Here is a 23,121-nt window from a genome sequence, read left to right as displayed (position 1 = left end):
ATATCTGAATTTTTTTGTGCTGAAGGTGAGAAACATTTAATTTTTTCTTCTTCTTGGCCTGGAGCAATTTGTACCTGTCAGTCATTCTGAAAAAAACTTGGTTTTTAGCCAGGCTGAACTTCCCTCTCTGTAAGATATCTTCCCTCCTCCATGCAGCAGGCCAGCTAGTATTTACCTCTCTTAGTCTAGTATTTACCTCATAAATTCTAGACTGGTGTATATGGTATTGCCCTTGCCCTAGCCTTGTGTGAGGCGTTGGGTCTGAGCCTGAAGCACTGTGGAGGAGGATGGGGGTGGGAACTCTACCTGGAACACTTCTACTTCACAGTCAACCAAGAACTGTCCTGGGCAGCTGGCGTAGAGAACATAAGTGTATTTGAAAGCTCCCGTGTGCTTCCAGCATAGAGACAAGGTTGACACCACAGCAGAGGGGCTGGGGGTAGCATCAAATACACTGACCAAGACAAGGATCAAAGCCTCTCCCAGAAAACAATGTACAACTGCAGTCAGTGTTTATTGTCAGCAGAATTACAGATTTAATGTAGTTAAAAAAAGGGAAAAGGACAGTTACAACACCGTTCTGAATTCCCCAGAGAGAAGAAAACTGAGAAGGGAAGAAAAGTATGTAGGTAGGTCTGGATGTTGTTCCCTGGAAAACAATGGAAGTACACAAACACATGCATACATACAAATACACACATACACACAAAGACACACACACATACTTACACAGACACACATACAAACACACAGATACATGCACACAAACGCATAAACATATACATACAAATACACACACAAAAGTACAAAAATACACACACACACAAACACACATACATGATTATTCCTCAAAGTGTTTTCTGTAGTTGCTATATAATTGAAACAATTGAATGTTTTGAAAAGCAGGGAGCTTGACCTTTTTATTCTTATTCATTCTTCGGAATCTCAAAAATCTATAATTTGTTTTAACGTTTGTTATTTGTTTGTATTCAAGACAGGATCTCTCTATAACCTTATATGTCTTGGAACTCACTCTGTAGACCAGGCTAGTCTCGAACTCAGAGATCCACCTGCCTCTGCCTCCTGAGTGCTGGGATGAAAGTCGGGTGACACCACCGCCCTGCCCTGCCCTATCTTACATTTATGTGCAGATAAAAGCCAATTTCTTTGTCAGAAATCCCCAGGAGTTTTTGTGATCACAATTATGCATGAAGTGGCCATCCATAAGTCAGTCTGTCAAACCATGGCTATCTCCAATGCTAATTATGCTTTACAGCTTCAGTTAATTATTGAAAACATGTTTTATGATTCCTAATAAGCAAAGTATATATTATAGATGTTATAAACTATAGTAAGAAACCCTCTTCTCTCATGTTGTGACATTAAAAGAAAAAAGTAAAGAAATCTGTCATTCAAAACTGGTAGCAAAAAATGAAAATAAAATCATTGTAAACTTGGCCTTCCACTAGGTGTACCTATTCCCAACTCAATCCAGCACTCAGGAGGCCAAGTTTCTGGTTAAAAGCCAGCCTATGCCTCATAGTGCATTTAGGCTAGCCTGGACTATAATATGAGATCCCCTTCCTTTGGGGATGAGAATGTATCTCAGCTGTAGAACCCTTGCCTACCAAGTATGTGTGAGACCCTGGGTTCAGTCCTCAGCACTGCCAAACCAAAAAGACCATTTTGTCTGACTGCCACAGGAAGCTTTAGAAATCTGGAGGAAGATGGTGGGGTTTTTATATCCTTGCAAAGCTAATTTATCAAAAAATGAATACAATAGAAAAAAAAAAAAAAAAAAAACCTAATAGCAGTGGCAAATGTCGAAGCACCAAAGGCAGGCATGGTGCAAACTGCAGTCCCAGCACCTGGGTGGCTGAAGCAGGAGAACCCAAAGTTCAGGGCCAACTTGAGTCATGCTACATAGCAAGATGCTTTCTCAAACAATAAAAGGGAATCGAGGAAGGGACGGAGAGGAGAGGAATCCGGGAGGAAAGAGAGGAAGAGGAACAGGAGAGGGGAGGGGAGGGGAGGGGAGGGGAGGGGAGGGGAGGGGAGGGGAGGGGAGGGGAGGAGAGGAGAGGAGAGGAGAGGAGAGGAGAGGAGAGGAGAGGAGAGGAGAGGAGAGGAGAGGAGAGAGAGAGAGAGAGGGAGAGGAGGAGAGTTATATCAGAAAGGGAAAGGAGAGCTACCAGGTTTTCATGAGGATTTTCCATGTTTAGCTCTCCCAAGCATCCGCCATTCTTAGCATCTGCTAGCCCTTCAGGACTTTTGTAGCAGCATAGTTTCCCGCAAGTTGGGCGGAGCTAAGGTGGGAGGAGTAAGGAGAGGAAGAGGAGTAAGAATAGGAAGGAAGAGGAGGAGCTGGGGAGGTAGAGCTGTAGGAGCCATGGGTGACCACGCAAGTACCAAGAGCAGTCTTGGGTATCAGCTTATTATCTAGGTTAATTAATTGGTTAACACTTCCAATCGTGTGGGCATCTTGATATTTGAGCATTACCAAATATATAAAGCTATTGGATAATCTTTAAATATTAGAGTCTTCTTCCTACCGGGTACTTTGTGGATGTCAGGATGATCTGGTCTCAGCCCAGCCTTATGGAGACATCGTGGAAGATTGGCAGAGTCATCTCCCATGCTGACATCTCGTGGATGACAGGGCTGGTGTTTCTGGCTGGCCTTTTCTAGCTGTGACGGCCGGTGGGTGGCCTCTGGCTACTTCCAGTTGTGGAGCGCTTGAGCATGGCGGCTTGAGCTAGGCAGAGCCGCCGCTGCTTAGATGGTCAGCCTGCACAGCCCCATTTTAAAATTATTAACACAATAGACTTTCATTATTTTGAGCCATTCAAACTGCTTTGTTTTCTTGCTGGGAGCCAGCTAGACAATTACAATTAGAATTCCAGCTAGCAAGGAGCTGGCATTAAGTCTATCCCCAGCTCTATTACTGGTTTTTCTCTCTTGAATACCTTTACCTTATAATTTCAATTACAGAAAACCTTCCTGAATCTTCTGGAGTCCTTTTTCCAGACCTACAAAATGAGGCTCTCCTGACCTGATGCCCGTCTCTCCCTCCAGACTGTTAGGAAGAAACATCTTTGTGTCTCAGCTGTTCTGGGTATTTTGACTTACTCTGTTAGCTGTTGACCTGGGTGGGGCCTGTAGCCACTTACTAACCTGCTCTTTGTTTTCATACTAATGTGGACACTGTGTCGTTTTTGTTGTTGTTTGTTTATCTGTTTCTTTTCTTTCTTTCTTTCTCTCTTTCTCTCTTTCTCTCTTTTTTTTTAACCGTAGCTGGGAACTAAGTTCCATCACAGCTACCAAGATGGGTGCAGTCACCCTTGGTTGCCTTGCATCCAGCTCCATGCCTGGGGTGCTCTGGTGAGGTCTCTTTCTGGAATGGGTAGAGGGTTTTTAGAAGCCATTCTTACTTATAGTTTAGTTTGTTAGAACGCGCTGCACTGGACAGAAGCTATGGAAGTGGAGCAGTAGCTTGCATATGTTGGGGAGAGGGCTCCATGGGAGTGGGAGCCAGCCAGCCTGCTGACTTTGACCTAGTTCTTCTCAGAAACCTTGTCCTTCTTCATAATCTGGTCAGCTTGGCTGACGTACCCAACTGCCAGCCCTGCGCCCCTTTTTACACCTTCTTCAGTGTTCCTGATTTCAGCATTTTTACCTTAACTTTCCACTTAACATTAACATTTGTTCTCACTGCAACAAAACCCAAAGCCTTGTGCATGCTAGACACAGTGCTCTCCTTAGTGTTCTAGCCTCATTTGTAGCTTAACATTTGTAATTATTTCTTTATTTGCTTACTTATTTAGTTTGTGTATGTAGGAATATATCCATGGCCTGACCTTAGAGGTCAGAGAATGTTGTTGGATGACCTATGCCACTAATGGCTGTGGTTTCAGTTGTTAATTGCTGTGCTGACAGAGCATAGTGCTGGCAGGTTATCTGGTATTGTCATCTCTATGGCCCATTACCTGCTTTCTCTATGTAAATGCTTATACTTTCTCACCTGCCTAAAGATGATTCTCTTGAGATTATCATGTTAAAAAACAAGGTACTTTGGTGAAGGTCACCATAGCCCTCCATGTCAAAAAGCAACACTGAGAGGCTGGGTGTTGTCTTGCTGCTGATTGGCTCAGACTGGGTGAGTGAAGAAGATGGAGGATGGCTCAGTGCTTCAGAGCACTGGATGCTCTCCCAGAGGACATGGGTTCAATTCCCAAATGGCAGCTGACAACCATCCATAACTCCACTTTCAGGGGACCCAGCACCCTTTTCTGGCCTCCATGGGCAATGCATGTACGGGGTGCACAGACCATACACGCAGATAAAAAACCCATACACATAATAACATAAAAGAAATTTAAATCACTTGAAAAGAAAAAGGGAAGAATGTTATGAAGGGGAAGAGAAAAGAGCAAGAAATTTTAAAAAGGACAAAAAGGTTTCCCAGGAGTGAAGAAATTTGTAGCCAAAATTAGATAAACATAAGTGGAATAAAAATTAAAACATAAAGGTTTTAAAAAACAATAAATAAAGTCAAAATACTACTAAAAGTGTCATAGACAGGAAGAAAAAGATGAAAATTGGCAAGGGGTTAAAAACGTAAATAAAATTAGGTAAATTCATGAAAGGAAATAAAAAACATTTTACTGATAAGTAAATGTACTACTAAAATACAATAAGAGAAAGAAGGGTTAAACAAAGCCCATATCCCAAAAGAAAGAAAATATTTTAAATGATAAGACCACTGATACCTGTGTATGGAGGGCCAAGTGCATCTCGTGGACTCAGATCTTCCCTGTGATTATTTGTGTTGAGTTTATATGGAACAAGTGCGCAATGTCCACCATCAGTCTGCAGGGGTCTCCCTTTTTGTGTACTAGCGGCCTCTGCTGGATCACAATTAGTCTGAAGGCCAGCTTTCCTCACCCTCCAGACTATTCAGATCATAGGTAGCTAGTATTCTATATGGGAGTGTCTCCCCATTATGCTGGAATTAGCAGAATTAGCCACAACCCAGAGTTCTGTACTGGTGAACCTACCTACATACTTTAGAGCCCTTAAACATTAATCACTCTGCTGAAAGGATGTAGCTGTAGATACTAAGTGGTCTGCAAGAGTTTCAGTGTTCTCAAACTACAGAGAATGCCAAAGGATGATCCACCAACTGACCCTAGGCTGACTCTCAAACTCCAGTTATTCTGAGGGAATGGGGTCATCTTCCACATACCCAGGACAAGGGCTACCTTTCTCCATACACTCCATTGTTTGAATCCCATGCCAATTGGACTTTACAACTGGCCAGTGACCTCCTGCATGCCACAGCTGTTTGTAGGGCTGTTTCTTGCCCTGGAGCCATAGCAAGTTTAATTAAGGCACCATTACGTATATGACATTCCTTTTCTCTGGCTGGCAGGTTAGCTCAGGTTAAGCAATCTCAAGATGGTGCCCTGCCACCGCCCTCTAAACAAGGGAACTCTTCTCACTGAAGAGCCACATGGCACTGGGGAAGCCACTGCTTCAGCAAGCCCTGCATCTGAATTTGGGGCTTGTCCTGTGGATACGGCTGGCTGCCAGCCATTTTTCATCAGGACTCCTTTGATTTCTGTTTTCCCTGTGTCTCCAGGGACTGTATTCTTTTTGTGAATTTCTGCTGCTTTCCCCTGGCCCTTCTCTCTGAATGTTTTATTGACAGCCCCCATCACCACAACCTTTTTGATTTTTTTTTTTTTTTTTTTTTTTTTTTTTTTTTTTTTTTTTTTTTTTTTTTTTTGAGACTGGGTTTCTCTGTGTAGCCCTGGTTGTCCTGGAACTCTGTGTAGACCACACTGGTCTGCTTCTGCCTGCCGAGTGCTGGAATAAAGCATGCACTGCTGCCACCACCAGGCCTCCTTGACCCTTCACCAAATCACACAGCTTCTAGAGGTCAGCCACTTTGTTTTTTAGCTAGGCACTTGTTGCAGTTCCATCTCTTCTAGCACGTGAGGGTGCTGACCTTGTCCCTTTCTGTCCTTCTGCTCTTCCATTATGAAGATAGTGCATTAATCTCTATAGGATACAGCAACAAGGCTCTATGAAGCAGAACTGCCCTGCCTCTGAGACTGTGAGAAACAAGTTTATTCTACTTATAAACCATTCCATCTATGGTTTTCATTATAGAAACAGGTCGACAACCAGTTTTATTGAATAGTCTTTTTCCCATTGATTTGAAATGTCACCTCTGGCATAGAGTAAGAAATAAGCCATCCCTAACACCTAAGAAATTCTATCTGTACATGGCCACCCATAGTAACTTTGCTGTTTCTTTCATAAGAGTTGCTTGGCCATAGTCTCTTGACAGCAACAGAACAGTAACTAAGACAGAAGTTGGTACCAGGGACTGGGAAATTGCTGTGTCAGGCCTGACTATGCTATTTATTGGAGGAATATGGAAGACTTTGGGAGACTAGAAAACAGGCTGGATGCTTTAAGCAGGGATTAATGAGTCCTCTTAGGAAGAGGAAGACAGTGCTGAGGGGGGAACTGTGGAGGGCAGCTCAAGACATTTCTGAGGGGAAGAATATTACTAAGTAGCTTAGAGAACATTCTTGTCATATTTTGGCAAAGAATGTGACTGCTTTTTGCCTGTGTCCTAAAATTCTGCCTGAGGCTAAATTGAAGGACACTGGATTAATGACGTTGGCAGAGGTGATTTCAAGACAGCCTAGTACTGACTATGTTGTGTGGTTATTACTCTTATGCTGATCTATAATGAACAGGTGCAAGCTGGACAAAGAGAAATACAAAACATATAGTTTGCAGAGAAAAGGAACACTAGGAGTGTAATCAGAGCTAAGTCCAGTGTTCATGGGATACAAAATTTAAAGAAAAGCCTGATACTAAAAGGAATAAAGGGGTGGTGACCTCCGGGCAAGACCCACCCAGCTAAGCACCTGACTATGAAAAGGAATTAAAGAAAGGCTCAAGCAGTGAAGGAAAGTACAACCACAGAAGCTGATGCAGACGTAATAAGCATCAAGCAGCAGAAAGTGGCAGCTTCCACTGCCGGATTCTGGCTTTAGAGTCAAAGACACAAGAAAGGGGCTGTGGAATCTCCCTCCACAACTAAGGAAAGCCACTGAAGCCAGGCATGGAGCCCAGAGAGACCATTGTGTAAAGCTATGAAGGTGAGACCTAGATTGTGTTGGAGATCCCAAGATGTTGGAGATGCCAGAGTCACAGGATACCTCCCTAGGAAAGCTGCAGACCAAGTATGGAACCTGGTCAGGAGAGAAAAGTATGTTGCAGTTGATGAGGCTTAAAAGAGTTGGAGTATTTTCGGCAGTCTCCCAACATGGAAGGACAACAGGCCGTGGAGGGAAACAGGGCTTGGGAGCATCCTGTGGACATGTGAAGGAAAGCGAGGGAAATGGGAAGCCAAACAGGTAACACTGGGACATGAATGTGGTCTTTATTATGCAGCACACCTGGTATCCATATCCCCACAACTTACAGAACACTCCACAAAACCTAGTACAGCCATTCAGGTTATACTAAGACAAAACCTAGAGCTGTATCTCTCTCTCAAAAAAAACAAAACAAAACAAAACAAAACAAAACAAAAAAAACAAATAAAATGGTCCCACTAACAATGCCATGGAAAGAGCCACACTGCACAAGAAAGGGGGGTACAGAGGCTAAAATTTGTGTCGAGCAGATTTTTGTTATTGCACTTTATTCTATACACTTAATATGTTACACTTTTATATAACACTGTAATAAACATTAGTCCTTTAAAACAAATAAAAACATTACATAAAGACAAAAAAACCCAGCCCCCCCAAGCCCCCCCCCCCCAAAACAAAAACCAGCAGGCCGTCCAGACTAATTTTCTTGTCAATTCTCTGGGCTACTTGGTTTCTCCGATGACGTCAGGTATTTGTACATTCTCCCACTATGACAATCACACTAGATGCTAAAAAAGCAGATGAAGTTAAAAATAAAACTCTTAACAACAGGACTGAAACTTCTAGGGGAGTTTGCAGTCCAGGTGTCTTTTAAGGCCACCCCTTCCTGGTCCACTCTAATATTACACCATCTCTATCTCACATACCCCAACATTTAAAAAACCGAATCCTCATTTTCTTTTAAGGAATATGTGGACTCTTTGACCCAACATATACAGAATGCTAGTTCTAAACATGTAAAGCAGCTCCTTCTTTGGGATGCACTTTTCCAAGGTTGTTACTCCATCCTGACAGAACATGGTCTTGGGAGGTCTCCCAGTAAGTTAGATCAAACAAGGCATCTCTCTAGAACAAGACCAAAGGGTGCCTCAGTTTACTAAGTGTGACTGTACTCACCTATCCCCTGGGCTTCTCAGTGCTAAATAAGACAACAATAACAATAAAGTGTCATTTAGTGCAGCTGTCATTTTGCAGCCCTACTACCCCAGGCCACTACTGTCAGGAAAAACATTCCAACCGCTCTTTGACCTTCGTGGGTTTGTTTTGTTTTGGTACCAGACACTGAACCCAAGGCCATGTGCAGGCTAAGCACATTCTACCACGGAGTTACACATACCCTGAGTGCTCTAACCTGTTTGACAGCTCAAGCAAAAATACAGAAATGCATTTGGGGAGCTGAGGGGTTCAGAGCTTACCATTCTGCTCTGGCTGGAACAGTAATGCAGCCTTTCCTTGGTTTTCTTGAGCATTAGTGTTAGCACTTAGAACCATGGCTGCCTAGCCCTGTCCCTTAAACGTGACAGAGTCAGAAGTGACTCTCTTTGGTCTGGCAACAACCAGGATAGTCGTCTTCCTGAGAACAGTGAAGGATTGCTCAGTCAAGAAGCCAGTCATCTGTGCCACGGATGCAGATGAGCCTTGCAGTCCAGACTCTGCCCGCACTTCTGATTGCTCTGCAGAAAGGCCTGTCACTCCATTCTGAGGAAAACTGAGTAGCCAGACTTTAAGCTCCCAAGCAGTAGCCGGGTGTCAGTGCTGGGCTAGAGTAAACTGCCCTTATGGAAACGTTTGAAGGATAACACACAATAAAGGCAGCTCTTCATACCTCCCTTCTTCGTCCCTCAGCCTAGAGGTAAATCTTCAAAACCTGTCGAGCCCTGTACTACCCAAGTGCCACCAAACTTCTCTGACCACCTAGTGTCCTCCCAAGTGGTATACAATACAGTACATTTTATGGCATTTTATCACTGCAATAATAATAGATGCCAAAAAACATAGACTCCAAAATTAGCTTACAATGTTATAAAGTAAAATACACACAAGTTAGACATACATGTTCATATACTCAGCCCGCTGAGCATTAAATACCAACACCAAATCCCACCAGTGTGGCCTTTGGCATGCCCAGACACTCAGGAACATCTTGGGCCTTCCTTGGATACTCTTTAGTGAGTTCACTATACAACTCCTCTTCCTTTCCTATGGCATTAGCCTCTCTGCTCCTCCCACTGGGCAGAAAATGATGGGAATTGACTTTTTAAAATTAAAAGAAGGAACCTGTAATCTGACAGGAGACTGAAAAGAGATTCTGGATGAGGAAACAAAAATCTAATCTCCCACTTATAAGACTGAGTATGGGCTAAGAGTTCCAAAGAATGTTAGGAATATAGTTTCATACTGGAGCTACCGCCTCTTTATTACAGCTAGACTCAAGAACAAGGGTCAGCAGTCTTCTAACTACGTAAGACCTCAGGTTTCACACACAACAGACTTAACTAGCAGAGACAATTCATTTCTTGACTCTTTGGCTTCCTGTATATCCTACAGTCTCCAGAGAGCAACATGTTAACCTCAGAGTAGAGTAACTAAGTGTAGTTGAGTAGGTATTAAAATTCTAAAAGCTAGACTAAGCATTCTGCCAAAATGAGCCAGAGCTAAGGAACCCAAAGGCACTGGCCCATCACTTGTCCATTACAGTTTGCATGTAGAAAGTATTACACGGCGTTTCTGAAGAGCTGTGAGTGTTTAGACCACCATGCTCAACTGCACAATTATCAGAGTTCATGGTGCCGAGTGTTCGAAGTGAACTTTAAAAGCTATATGAAGCTGGAGCATAGCTCATGGGAGAGTGCTTACCAGCAGTATCTGAGCAGTGGGATTGATCCCCAGCACGGAAGAAGAAAGGAGTGAGTTATAGAGTTAGAAGCTATGCATGGTAGCACATGCCTATAATCCCAACACTGTGGAGGCTGAGGCATAAGGATGAACTTAAGGCTAGCCTGGGCTACATCCCATTAAAAACAACAAAATTATAGTCTTATTTCTGATTGGACGCTCAAGTCTAAGTACCATGTTATCTGGTTTATTCCCTCCTTTTTGAGAAAAAAGGAGGATAGAGGATGGGAAAGACACAAGAATCAAACAGATTCTGTTCTGGGTTAGCTCTGCCCCACAGAAACCAGGGCTCCCTGGCCCTGGAAATGTAAACACACTGGGTTGTGAGGACAGACAGTTTCACGTCCAGCTGCCTCCTGGGTCTTTGACTGTAACAACCTGAGACCCTGCCTATAAAGAACAAAAACCAGACAACCACAGGTATATCTGGCTAGGTTGGTTTGGTTTTTGCCTTTATGACCATAGGATCCTGAACTAAGGTCATGTTTCTAAGTGGTCTCTACCATTGGACTGATGCCCTGCACTGCAGGCTGTACTTGTTTTAGAGACACACAGTGAGCAGACAGTGGTAACAGTTGTCTTCTTTTCAGTTCTGAGACCAGAACATCACATTCTTCAGTTTTTACACATCCGAGTCAATCTTTTGCCAGAGAGACAGTGTAAGGCAGTGTGAATACTAAGACAGCCACCGAACTCTTCACTGCCCAGGAGCCATCTCTACCCAGTTGCCAACAAGCACCAGTTCCCTTGGGAGCTCCCTTAATGAGCAAACAACAAATTCTCCCCATGGCCAAAAGGTGAGAGGGAAGGAAGGAAGGAACAGAGTGAAGAGAAAGGCTTTTGTCTTCAAGTAGAATCATCTAGTCCTCTGTTTGGTCGTTCAGAATTGCACTTGCAGAGCCGCTCCATAATGCTTCGGAGCATAGGCTGGACAATGCCCAAGAGAGGCCTCTTAGAGGGGTCTCCATCCCAACATGCCTCCATCAACTGCCAGCACTCCTCATCAAACACAGGAAGACGCTCCGGACGGGTCCCTAGAGAGAAGAGCAAGGAAGTGAAGCCAGTCAGGGAGAGCTGGGAGAACAAAGGTTTTGGGTTTCTAACGCAGACTCCTCAGCTATAATGCAACAGGAATGGTGGAAGCTGGAACACATTAGCTTAGAAAACTGAACACTAAAAATTGTAGCAAACAATTTTGACATAGTTTGGTGTAGTGCTATTCAATAGCAAAGGTCTGCTTTGCTTTCAGCACTGTATGATATCCGTCTGATGTGGCCATGCTGTAGCAGCCAGAGATGAGGGCGCCCTGCTGTGGTGCCGGGCTGTCTGTTCTCAGAGAGTTAAAGCAAAGTGGTTTGGTGAGTCTTACCTCTGCGCACATTATTCCAGAGATGGTCTTTGCTAGCACACCTCTCGAATGCCTCGGGGAGCTTGATAGAGCCGGAGCAGATATACCAGAAAAGGATCCCAAAAGCATAGACATCCACAGAATTATCATACTTTCCTACAGCAAAGACAGACGGGCAACAGTGAGCCACCATCTTGCTTCTATGAGTCTTTACACAATTTTGAAACGCTTTTAATATCTACTGTTCTTCACAACTTGCCTAGGGGGCAGGGCACACCTGTAGTGCCCATTTTATAATATGGAAACCTAGATGCTAAGGTAGCCAAGACAAAAATTTGTCAAAACAGAAGGAAAATCAGGTCATTCATTTTATTGGGACAGTCTGCAAGATCAATTCGATAAAGGGCCATATTAGAGAACTATGGTTGGGACCCAGAAAATAACAATTATAAAGATTAGCAGGTGTGGTGGTGCACACCTATAATCACAGCACTCAAGAAACTGAGGCAGAAGGATCGTTTAAGGCCAGTGTGGGATATATAGGAAGATGCCATCTCTCAGACAGAAAGAACAACATATTGTAGAACTATTATTCTGACACTAGGGTAGACAGCAGTAAGAGGAACTTAAATAAGCAGCCAGAACAAAGTAAGCTTAGGAGAAGGACAGCTCTCCTATCGGCTCTAATGAGACAACAACTGCACTAATCCCTATTCCTTCCGGTTAGTGAGTAATGAAGAGCCAGGTGACAACTTCTATGAAACGAATGAAATCCATGGCTGGAGAGATGGCTCGATGGTTAAGAGCACCTGGAGCTCTTACAGAGGACCAGGGTTTGATTTCCAGCATCCACATGGCTCACAGACACTGTCAACTCCAGTTGCAGGGGATTCAATAACCTCTTTTTACCTTGGGCACCATGCACACTTGTGGTACACATACATACATGTGGGTAAAGTATTCATACATATAAATAAAATAAATCTTAAAAAAAAAAGCACAGCAATTGAAATGCATTACAAATTTTTCCTCATGTCAACACTAGTGACTGACCTGTGGCTTCCTCCCATCTTCCTTGGCACAGAGCCATTACTCTCCCCTCCAGTATGGCTCAGTTTTAGTCTTTTATGCCAGCCATCCTTCTCTACATCAAGGCAGTAAAAAAGCTTTCCCATTGTCCCCCGAAATTCATCTCAAATCTAGCCCTGTTTATTTCAGCTGTGTACAAGCCTTCACTTAACCAGTTACCTCACTCTGATTCTCCTCCCTCATATCCCCTCCACCAATGGCTGCAAAGCTGGTCCAGGAACCCTCCCCCATTTAAAAGCTCAGCACTTCCTTACTTGCATAAGAACCCCAACTCTCCACAAGGTTTTCAATCTCTGGATTTCTCTGGCCATATCTTTCACTATTTGCTGTTTTGCAATTTTCCTTAGTATTTCTCCTTCAGCCTTCAGATATTTCTGTTCTCATGATACTTGGTTGGACAGTAGAAAAAAGACATAGATCCAAATTATAGGTCCATTGCCTTTTACCTCAGTGTTTTGGGGGTCAATTTCTTCATCAATCTGACCCCAATTTTATTTGCTAATCTGACATAAAAATATAACAACACAATCAGGATTGCTATAAACATTAAGTGTAGTGAGAATTCTGGAATTTGGGGTTTTTTAAGATTTATTTACTTTATGTATGAATGCTCTCTCTGCATGTACACCTGTATTACATATGGTTGTGAGCCACCATGTGGTTGCTGGGAATTGAACTCAGGACTTCTGGAAGAGCAGCCAGTACTCTTAACCACTGAGCCATCTTTGCAGCCCAAGGATTTTTTTTTTTTTTTTTTTTTTTTTTTTTTTTAAAAACACAAATACTTTAAGAGTGTGCTTTCATTTTAATCCCAGGTTATGGATATGGGGCTGCTTTGTATTGTTTGAAGAATCTGGCTATGATTTTCTTTTTGCTCTAGCAGAGGCATGGTTTTGCCAGCTGCAAATAGTTTCAGCAATTGTGTGATGTTTGAAATCCTGGGAACTCTACAGAGGGTATATAAATGCTAGGGCCCCTGAGAGGCAGGGTCGGTGGTTGTTAGTTATTTATAGGGGTTGGTTACAGTTTGTTAGTAGTCGAGTTCAAAGAAACAAAAGAACGAAACTATCTTCAGGGATCTATGTCTCTCTCCTCCTTTCGCTCTTACCTCGTGATAGGGAGTGACACCAGGGGGTAAGAGGTGGCATAATCGAGAACCCACAATGTGGCAAAGACAGCTACAATTAAGTAAGTCAGGATCACCAGAAATGAACTATCCTGCCTACTGCAGAGTACACTTAAACCTGAGTCCCTTCCCACTACCAATCTTTCCAGATAGGCCTCTAGTGTTACCCCAAATCTCACTTCTACCATAAAACCACCCAGTATTTCAGCCTTAATTCGTTCTTTCACTCTGCATCAACAGTACACAGCACCTGTAATTTATCAGTAAGTACTGCCTTAGAGCGCTTCCAGATTATCTTACCTCTCGATAGTCCTCCATGTTGATGTTAAGTTCTTTACTGACAAGTTCCATCATTTAGAAGTTTTTCAACCAATACTTTGTGATTAAGTAAGTCTAAGTGTGGCAGATAAGAGTGCTAATAACCCAGAGACACATGCAAAGAGTACTTCTCTCACTCACATTCACACTTTCCTTCCTTCCTTCCTTGTGTCCCTCTTTACTCTCCCTGTTTTGTTTTTTTTTTGTCATTGTTGGACTTGCCAGCAGGTCTTGCACTCAGTACTTACCCTGAGGGGAAGCACTCCACAGTAGACTACTGAAGTCTGCTAAACCCACTCTTTGCCCTGTAGCCTTACCTGTGAAAAGTTCAGGGGCCATATGGATTGGTGTCCCCACAATACTGCCTGACATCATAGCTTCTGGTTTACAGAATCCTAAGTCGGTGATCTTGGCACGGTTTTGTTTGTCCAGCTGCCAAAAAAAGCAGGTCAGAGTCACGTTTTGTCTGCACACCCAGTCTCAAAGCAGTCCTTAGAAAGTCCTGTCTCAAAAAACTGTATTAAAAAAAAAAGCCAGGCAGTGGTGGCACCCATCTTTAATCCCAGCACTTGGGAGGTAGAGGCAGGCGGATTTCTACGTTTGAGGCCAGCCTGGTCTATGGAGTGAGTTCCAGGATAGCCAGGGCTATACAGAGAAACCCTGTCTCGGAAAAAAAAAAAAAAAAAAAAAAAAAGTCCTGTCTCCAACCTCACCATCCCAGACTCTGTCCTGCCACTATCTTCTTCCCTATACTGTCGACAACTTGGTGGCAGGGTTTTCCTTCCTCTTTATATCGCTGACATGTACTGGGATCACTATAATCCTGGAAGAATGAGTAATGAAGGTCTGTAAAATGAGGAAAACATGTTGGCATCTGATTTCCCTCTTCATCAGGCAAAGCAATTGTTTAATTCTTAAAGATCTAATAAAGGGTTAGTTAGGGTGTGGGAGACCTGAGCCAGCATATAAGACCTAAAACAATAGAAAGAACAACAATGATACAAAAACAAACATGCAAAAATCAATCCCTTCTGGTTCCTGATGGTCTATTATCCTTCTATCTACAATTTCCAAGCTATCTTTGTTTCCTCAAACTGCAACCTCATGGGGTGTTACCATGTGATACTGGAAGGCATTTTTCCGAAACTGTTCCATTTTATTTATTTACTTTGTGTGTGTGTAGGTCAGAGGACAACTTGCAGGAGTCTGCTCTCTCCTTCCACTATGTAATAACAGGTACCGTAGCCTGTCATGCTGTGTTACCATAGTTGAGCCATGTCACTGACCCTAGTAGATGTTTGTAAGAAGATTCTGTCAAACAATTCTTTCTGACTTATGGGATGTGGCCTTGTAAGGTGCACTGGTGCATGCCAGCTCTCATCCAGCATCTCTGATAAAGCACTGAACAGTAAGACTCCTCAACTCCTCAAAAATACCAATGACAGAAAGACCAACACAAAAGGGTAAAGATTACTCTATATTAAAGAAAGCAGAAATAGCATGACAATAAAAATATACTGTAAAATCCTTGGATTAGATCCTAGATAAGAAAACAACAAGGACAAGAACAACAACAAAATACCAAACAGACCATATTTGGAGCAACTGGATATAACAGAGACAGTAACAGAATATATGTTGATAACACCACTGTATCAATGTTAGACTTCTTGAGTGTGGTAATGGCATTCTAATTATGTAGGAGACTCTTCTTTCTTAGGAGACACTGACATATTTACCTTCATATGATACACGAAAATAAATAGAAAATATGACTGAGTGGGTACCCTTGCAAGAACATAGGATACAAGGGTATCTGGGTCTCTAACATGCTACTCTTAACCTTTCTGTGAAGTTAGAATTTCTCAACAGTGGAGGGGAAAGTATCTGACACAAGGTTGTCTGTTGAGATTGGTCCTTAAGCTTAAGTCCATGGCTCTGTCCACTCACCATGGTGTTAACTCTTCTACTTTCCATGTAGATATTTCCTAGAATCAAAGTGCTTTTTACACAGAAGAGAGAGGCAGGAAGTCCTCTCTGAATACAGCTCTGTCTTACCAGAACATTTTTCAGTTTGATATCCCGATGAACAAGCCCCTGGCTGTGCAGAAAGCGGATTCCCTCTACCACATCCAGAGCTATTTGCAAACGTGTCTCCAGGGTCAGCCCAGCCTGGAAAGACAAAAGAGCCTAGATGTCATGAGAGCCCAACTCCTCAAAAATACCAATGACAGAAAGACCAACACAAAAGGGTAAAGATTACTCTATATTAAAGAAAGCAGAAATAGCTTGATAACAAAAATATACTGTAAAATCCTTGGATTAGATCCTAGATAAGAAAACAACAAGGACAAGAACAACAACAACAACAAAATACCAAACAGACCATATTTGGAGCAACTGGATATAACAGAGACAGTAACAGAATATATGTTGATAACACCACTGTATCAATGTTAGACTTCTTGAATGTGGTAATGGCATTCTAATTATGTAGGAGACTCTTCTTTCTTAGGAGAAACTCTCTGACATATTTTCCTTCATATGATACACGAACCCCAGCAGAGACTTCCAGTTGTGAGCAACTAACTGACTTGTGGTGACACCAGAGGGGAGAATAGTGAGTGGGAGGTGCAGGGAAGACCGTGCTGCACAGGAAGCAGAGCAAAAGGAAGCCTCTGCAAGCTGCAGTGGTCAGCAGGACCAGAATCCAAGCAGAAGAGGTTCGAGGTCTAACAGCATCTCACTCCTAGCACCAGAGTGACTCTGGCACAGCCTCATTAGAGATTTGCTTTCACTGCCTTTATAGGCTTGGTTAACTCAGGTTTGAGTTTATGGGTTCCAATTTCAAAGTCATTCTGATTACTTAAGGATCTTTGGGATTCTGAAAAATGTCCTATTAATTTCTTCCAAACACTCAAATGGGATTTTCTAGCCCACTTCAGAGAAACCTCAGGTGTTCCTGAGACAAAGAAGGGACTACTCAGAGTCTCTTTTTCATATCACTAAGTCTTGTGACTCCTGGAAACATTTCTACATTTTTTTCTACCTCACTCTGAAAGTCTCCATACAGAGGAGGCCAGACACTCCAGGTCAGCTTCTGCTCAGTTCCAATGCAGGTGACAGACTAGTGAAGCCTAACTCCCTACTGGTGATTTTTTTTAGATGACAGTTTAAACTCAGTAGTCAACTGAGAGTTTCATCTTTCCTCAAATGAAATTCTTCAGTGGCACACCCCAATTTATTTTTAAAAGTCAGGACCACATAATAAGATCTAATAAGTGACTTTGTGCCTGCCCCTACTACACACCTCTCTCTCTCTCTCTCTCTCTCTCTCTCTCTCTCTCTCTCTCTCTCTCTCTCTCTCCATCTATTTCTGGTGCTATGGAGTCTGAACTCAAGACCACACAGGCCAAGCAAGTTTGCTTATCACTAAGCTACATCTCTGGTCCCCTATAAATGATTTCACTTTAAATCTTGTTGGAACTTGTTAGAATGTTTAGAATACAGAGCCTCTCAGAACCTACAACTAACTCCCTCTGAATTCCTTTAAAATTTTCAAATTGTGCATGTCATGTTATGGATGGTGTGTGTACATTTATGTGGGTTTGGAATCTCTCCAGATTTACTATAGAGACATGTATAGTATAGTATCTATATAGTATATATGCAGTATATATACATATACATAGAAAGTGAATAAACAGGGAAGGATGAAGTGTGGTCAGGAAGGGTTGAGCCTGACTGCAGCTGGCCCTTGTCCCTGGCTGCCTCAGTCACCTTCAGCCCTGTGTAGAGGTCCCGGTGCAGCCGCTCCATAATGAGCAGGACAGCCACGCTGGAGCCGCCGCCGTAGTTGTAGTCAATGACTGAGCCGTGGAGATCTACCAGCCGCTCGTGCTTTGGCAAAGATCTATGAGAAAAAGAGGTTTTGGCAACTACATTTGGGCTCTAATTCTACATGAGATACCATTACATAGAAAGAAAAAATGTCAGGGACACACTTAGTCCAACTCTAGACTGAAGGAAAGGAGAACTGCTTCTCCACTAAGGCCCAAAAGGCCACAGACTATCAATACTGACAGTCCTTGTGACTATGAAAGAAAACAGCATCAACAATTAAGAATTGTGATGGGGAAAGACTAAGGGAAGAGCATGTCTGAGCCAGATCATTAGGTAGGTAGAACACTTTGGAATCTGTATATAGAGGGACAGACACTGCTGCTTGTGCTACAAACTCATCCCAGCCTTTTAGCTTCTCTGGGTCTTCCCTAGAGAGATTAATGAAACCAAGGCCTACCTCATGTAGTGAAACTCCAATGCCAGATCGTTCCAGTGCTTCTCATCTGGAGGAACAACTGACTTGAGGGCACAAGGGAAGTGTCCCCCCCAGTTGTCACACAGGTATACCACACCATATTGGCCCCGGCCCAGTTCCTGTCCTAATTTAGGCTTACCTATAAGATAAAAAGACAGGTGGAATAGGGACTTACCAAGCATTCTCTTTAAGATTCTTAGGTGCAGCCCTGCCTAGAGGCCAGAAGCTGTAATCATGCAGTCATGCAATGGAAAGAAATTCAAGTGTATTCTGAGTTGAATGACTTTGAATAAACTTTGATCGTGTTATTCACATTACATAAGCAGCAGAACCAAACAGGAATTCAGAAACATCACTAAATGCTGAGGCAGCTTTGCAAGGAAGGAGTAGCCTGAGACACTGGGATTCTTGGAGGCCAGGCATAAAAATGCCAGAGGATCCTGAACTTCTTCTAATCTACTGGGAAAGAAGCAAGAACTCACGGTGAAGCAAGACATCCTGTAAAGACCGGCTCTCTAGTGAAAGGCGGGCCAGACGGGGGGCGTGGTCCTTTCGAACCTTTAGCCACAGATCTTCAGTTTTCTCCAGACGACCAGAATGGCCAGCTTCCAACTAGGAGGGAAACAGAAAAAGACAACATAAGACTTCTCAAGCCCCTCAACACAGCTTCTCCACCTGTTACCTAGAAATAACAGTATCTCTCTCGTGCCAACAACTGTGACAAAAGAGCGGCAAGTATGTGACATGTTTAGGACAATGACAGAGAGTCCTTGATAGTCATGCTCTTCTTAGATGCCTAATGCACATTCTCTCTGTCTTCTCTATCTCTCTATCTCTCTCTCTCTCTCTCTCTCTCTCTCTCTCTCTCTCTCTCTCTCTCTCTCTCACACACACACACACACACACACACACACACACACGGGAGCATATAACTGTCAACTAGAACAGAGTTAGAAAGTCATTCCTCTTTCACTCATTCTTACACTGCTGTATAAATGTATATAAAGTATGTTCTCCTCCACACTCCCTTCTCAGTGTAATATGGACAAAAATTAACTGCCCTCCCTCTAACTTTCCTAGAGTTAGAAAAGATCCACATGAAAAATTTGTTGACGAAACTTTCTGTAACAAATTATTCTTTAACAGAATAAAAAGTATATTAACTTTTTAAAACTATAAGGGTAGCAGAGAATATACCATTTCTCTCTCAAGGAGGCTCTTTTCTGATTATTCCAGTGTTTGCTCCTTTCCTACATACGCACCTGCCTCAAGGAGGCTGCAAAAGCCTCGTGAGAACTATTGAGCCGAGTACGGAACTGGCTGCAAATGCTCTTGGCCAACTTGGAGGCGCTGAGGCTGTCGATGGCTTCCTGGGCCACCTTCCTCTTCCACTCTAGAGTGACGGTGGGGGGGTTCACCCATGTGATACGCTGGATGATCTGCCGAGATGAGGACAGTGAGATCACTGAAGGAAGGAGAAGAGCTCGCAGGCAGCTTCAACAATGCCCTTCTTTGTCTGAGTTCTCTCTCACCAGGAGCAGCTCTAACTCAGAAGCCTCTGAAATCCAACTTCAACTTGAATGCTGCCTACCTCAAACCTGGGGCTCAGTCAGAGGTAGACACAAACAGTAAGCCTGATCTAAATGCTCACAAACAGTAAGCCTGATCTAAATGCTCACAGCCCTCAACGTATTATATTCAGGGACAGGACACTCGGCTCCTAACAGCAATGTTTAGTTTTTTGTGTATTTGTTTTGTTTCAGACAGGGTCTCTCTCTACATAGCCCTGGCTGTCCTAGAATTTTCTATGTAGACCAGGCTGGCCTTGAATTCACAGAGATCTGCCTGCCTCTGCTTCCTCAGTGCTGGGATTAAAGGCTACGTGTGCCACCTTGACTCAGTGTCTAGATTTTTGTTGTTTGTTTACTTGTTCACTCTTGTGGTACTGGGGACTCAAACCTATGGCCTTGCATATGTAAGGCAAACCATCTACCACCAAGCTACATCCCCAGTCCCAACAATACCTAGTTTTGAGAAAACATTTAGCCCAAATAAAAGACAGATGAAGAAACCTAATGATATAGAATTTTGTGGCTTCATCAAGTATTACATAAATGTACAGCTTTTTAAAGAGTTAAAGGAACATTGGTAGTAATTAATAAAGGCTAAGCATATAACAGAATTCTCTCACAGACAAACCAGAAAAATGGCCACCCTACTTTAACAGCATGTTCTAAGAATCTATTGGAGAGTCTACAATGTAAGTGAGCCAAACATGGACTGGAATGACTCCTGGGGAACACTCACCTGCTTGATTTGTTCCCAAAGCATTCGAGTAACTGAAGACCCCGAGTGAAAAGTGACTTCAACATGGTAAGCTGCATTTAAGATCTGAAAGAGAACACATAAAAGAGCATATGCAGACAGCCATTTCTGAATAATTTCAACAACAGGTCCAAGTTGGGTATGGCTGTGTACACCTTTAGTCCCTGCATGCTGAGGCCAGCCTGTTCTATATAGCACGTTCCCAGCCAGCCAGGTCTACAGAGTGAAACCCTGTCTCAAAAAACAAAGAACTACAATCTAACCAGACACAGCACATGTCAATAATTTCATCACTTCAGAGGTGGAAGCAGGAGAATTAGTTCAAATCCAGCCCTGAACAAAACAGCAAGTTCAAGGCTAGCCTAGTCTTGGCTACCATGTGCCATATTCCTTCCTTCTGCCTGCCCAAACAAAGAAAAGTGTGTGTGTGTGTGTGTGTGTGTGTGTGTGTGTGTGTGTGTGTGTACGTACACATATTGTGGCTAAATAGGTCCTTTTACTTTCTATTCATTTTTATCATCTGTAAGTTTACAACTCAGCACCTCTCCCAGGCAGTAGCCATGTAGTAGGAAAACGAAATGAAGTTTTAACTAGATTGTCTCAAAGGGAAATCCTTGGCTAATTTGAGATTGGGGTTGTCTGTGAATTGTCCCAGATGTTATCTGTGGCACGGTCTAAGCAACTATTCTTTTCATACCTGTTTGAGATAATTGCTGGTGATATGAACTGAGACATCCTGTGATTTTTCAAGGCTCTGCAGACACCGCTCCAGGGTCCCGACAAAGCTTTCCCGGAGGTAATCCACCGAGCTGATCAGCTTGTTGGCCACTGCCTGATTAAGCCTGGAGATGATGAGCTCCTGGATCTGCCGGATGCAGGATTTGATCTCTCTGGTCCCGATTGTTTCTCCATTCTCAGGGACAATGACATCTACAGAGGTAGAGACTATGCTAGTTAGCTGTGAAAGAAAGTGGGCAGACATGCTAAATCAGGGCACCTCCCAAGTTATCACCAGTGACCTACCATGACAGTGGCTATGAAAAGATATGGTTGGTTGTCAAATTCTAAATCTTAGGATGATCAAGGGCCAGGCAATGTTCAGCTACTTAAGTTAAATAAGATCCTGGAAATGAGCAGTTATGTCTGAAACAAGTCTGTTGATCTTACTAGCTTTTAGGTCATAATTACAGGAGGGGAAGAACACCATTCCCTTAGCAGAAACTATCTGAAAGGCACAATAGTAAGCATTATATAGTAATGTAACTTCATCTTTACAATACCTTTTTAGGTGGATATTAATGGATCAGAAACAGCCTCAGGGATAAGACAAAGTGGGCACTGGGAGAGAAGATGTGCAGTCAGGAAGCAATACAGCTAGAATTCAAGCACAAACCTCACTGGTTCCACATCTAGGATCTTCATTAAATTTCACACTGCTGGCATATTAAACCAACCAACAATTACAACTATGTACACCCGCTGAGAAGCTATGCCTCTGGAAATTCTTTTTCTAGAACTCTGACCTCAAAAATCTCAGACTGTGTACACAATGATACCAATTCAGTCATTTGTAACAACAAAAAGAAAATCACAAAAGATCTAAATATTTATTAACAGGCTGAAAGCAAGGCAAGGTATGTTCATTAGGAGACAGATTTAAATGCACATTTGCAAAAACCTCTCTGAGCTATACATGGAAAGGGGAAATGCAAAGGAGAGGAACTAGATGTTTAGGAAACAGCATTCTCATGTGTTTGAATTAAGTAGCATATATATGCTTTTACCTTATGGGGGAATGCAGCTCAGTGGCAGGGTGCTTGCCTAACATGCATAAGCCCTAAGCTCAATTCCCACTACTATAAAACAAGAAAAGACGTTTTTGACATGTAACTCCCTACATAGCCCAGGCTGACCTCAAACTTACGATTCTTCTGCCTCTGTCTCCTGAGAGCTGGGAATACAGGCATATGCCACCACACCTAGATTAAAACATAGATATTTCTAAAGTATGTTACCCAGCATACATGCATGACCTTTATTTACAAAAACAAATAGTAATAGAAATCTGGTTCTACCAGACTATGTGCAAGCTTGCTTTTAAATCAATTATTGCTTCAAAGGTACCCCAAAAGGTCTCAGAACAGGATAAGAATCAGACATTCAACTGCACCTAATGTGTAGCTATCTAAGTGAGTAGACCCACAGGCCTGCAGTGCAGCCAGCAGGCAGACATTTGATTTGCTTGCTCCAGTTACTCCCATATCTGTTTAAGCTAAACATTGTATCAAAGGTGCTTGGTATGTCTGCCACAGGACAAGCCAACATTGCACTGTCTACCCGACCCTGCCTGTCATCATGTGGGTTAGATGCCAGCACAGATGCTCCAGAGTGCTTAGTGACATTTAGAGGACTTCCTGGAACTTCCTAGTACTGAGCATTTCTCAGCCACTAAAGATATATT

General features: G+C 42.9%; 1 protein-coding gene across 1 annotated transcript in view; it reads right to left on the bottom strand.

The window, feature by feature from the left end:
* Positions 1-7,440: 7,440 nt before the first annotated feature.
* Positions 7,441-23,121, bottom strand: part of Dstyk (dual serine/threonine and tyrosine protein kinase) — a 51,236-nt gene continuing 35,555 nt past the window's right edge. Inside the window, exons 4-13 of the mRNA XM_034513297.2 lie at positions 21,358-21,590; positions 20,643-20,726; positions 19,598-19,774; positions 18,818-18,947; positions 18,318-18,474; positions 17,798-17,930; positions 16,076-16,189; positions 14,335-14,449; positions 11,506-11,640; positions 7,441-11,170 (exon numbers count right to left, since the gene is read on the bottom strand). Of these exons, the coding sequence (XP_034369188.1) occupies positions 10,983-11,170; positions 11,506-11,640; positions 14,335-14,449; positions 16,076-16,189; positions 17,798-17,930; positions 18,318-18,474; positions 18,818-18,947; positions 19,598-19,774; positions 20,643-20,726; positions 21,358-21,590 (1,466 nt within the window). The 3' untranslated portion in view covers positions 7,441-10,982. The remainder of the gene's footprint in view (positions 11,171-11,505; positions 11,641-14,334; positions 14,450-16,075; positions 16,190-17,797; positions 17,931-18,317; positions 18,475-18,817; positions 18,948-19,597; positions 19,775-20,642; positions 20,727-21,357; positions 21,591-23,121) is intronic.

This window comes from Arvicanthis niloticus, chromosome 10, assembly GCF_011762505.2.
Source record: "Arvicanthis niloticus isolate mArvNil1 chromosome 10, mArvNil1.pat.X, whole genome shotgun sequence".
In the NCBI taxonomy this organism is placed as follows: domain Eukaryota; kingdom Metazoa; phylum Chordata; class Mammalia; order Rodentia; family Muridae; genus Arvicanthis; species Arvicanthis niloticus.
The sequence above is the reverse complement of the archived record's forward strand: the minus strand, read 5'-3'. Positions and strand labels throughout refer to the sequence as shown.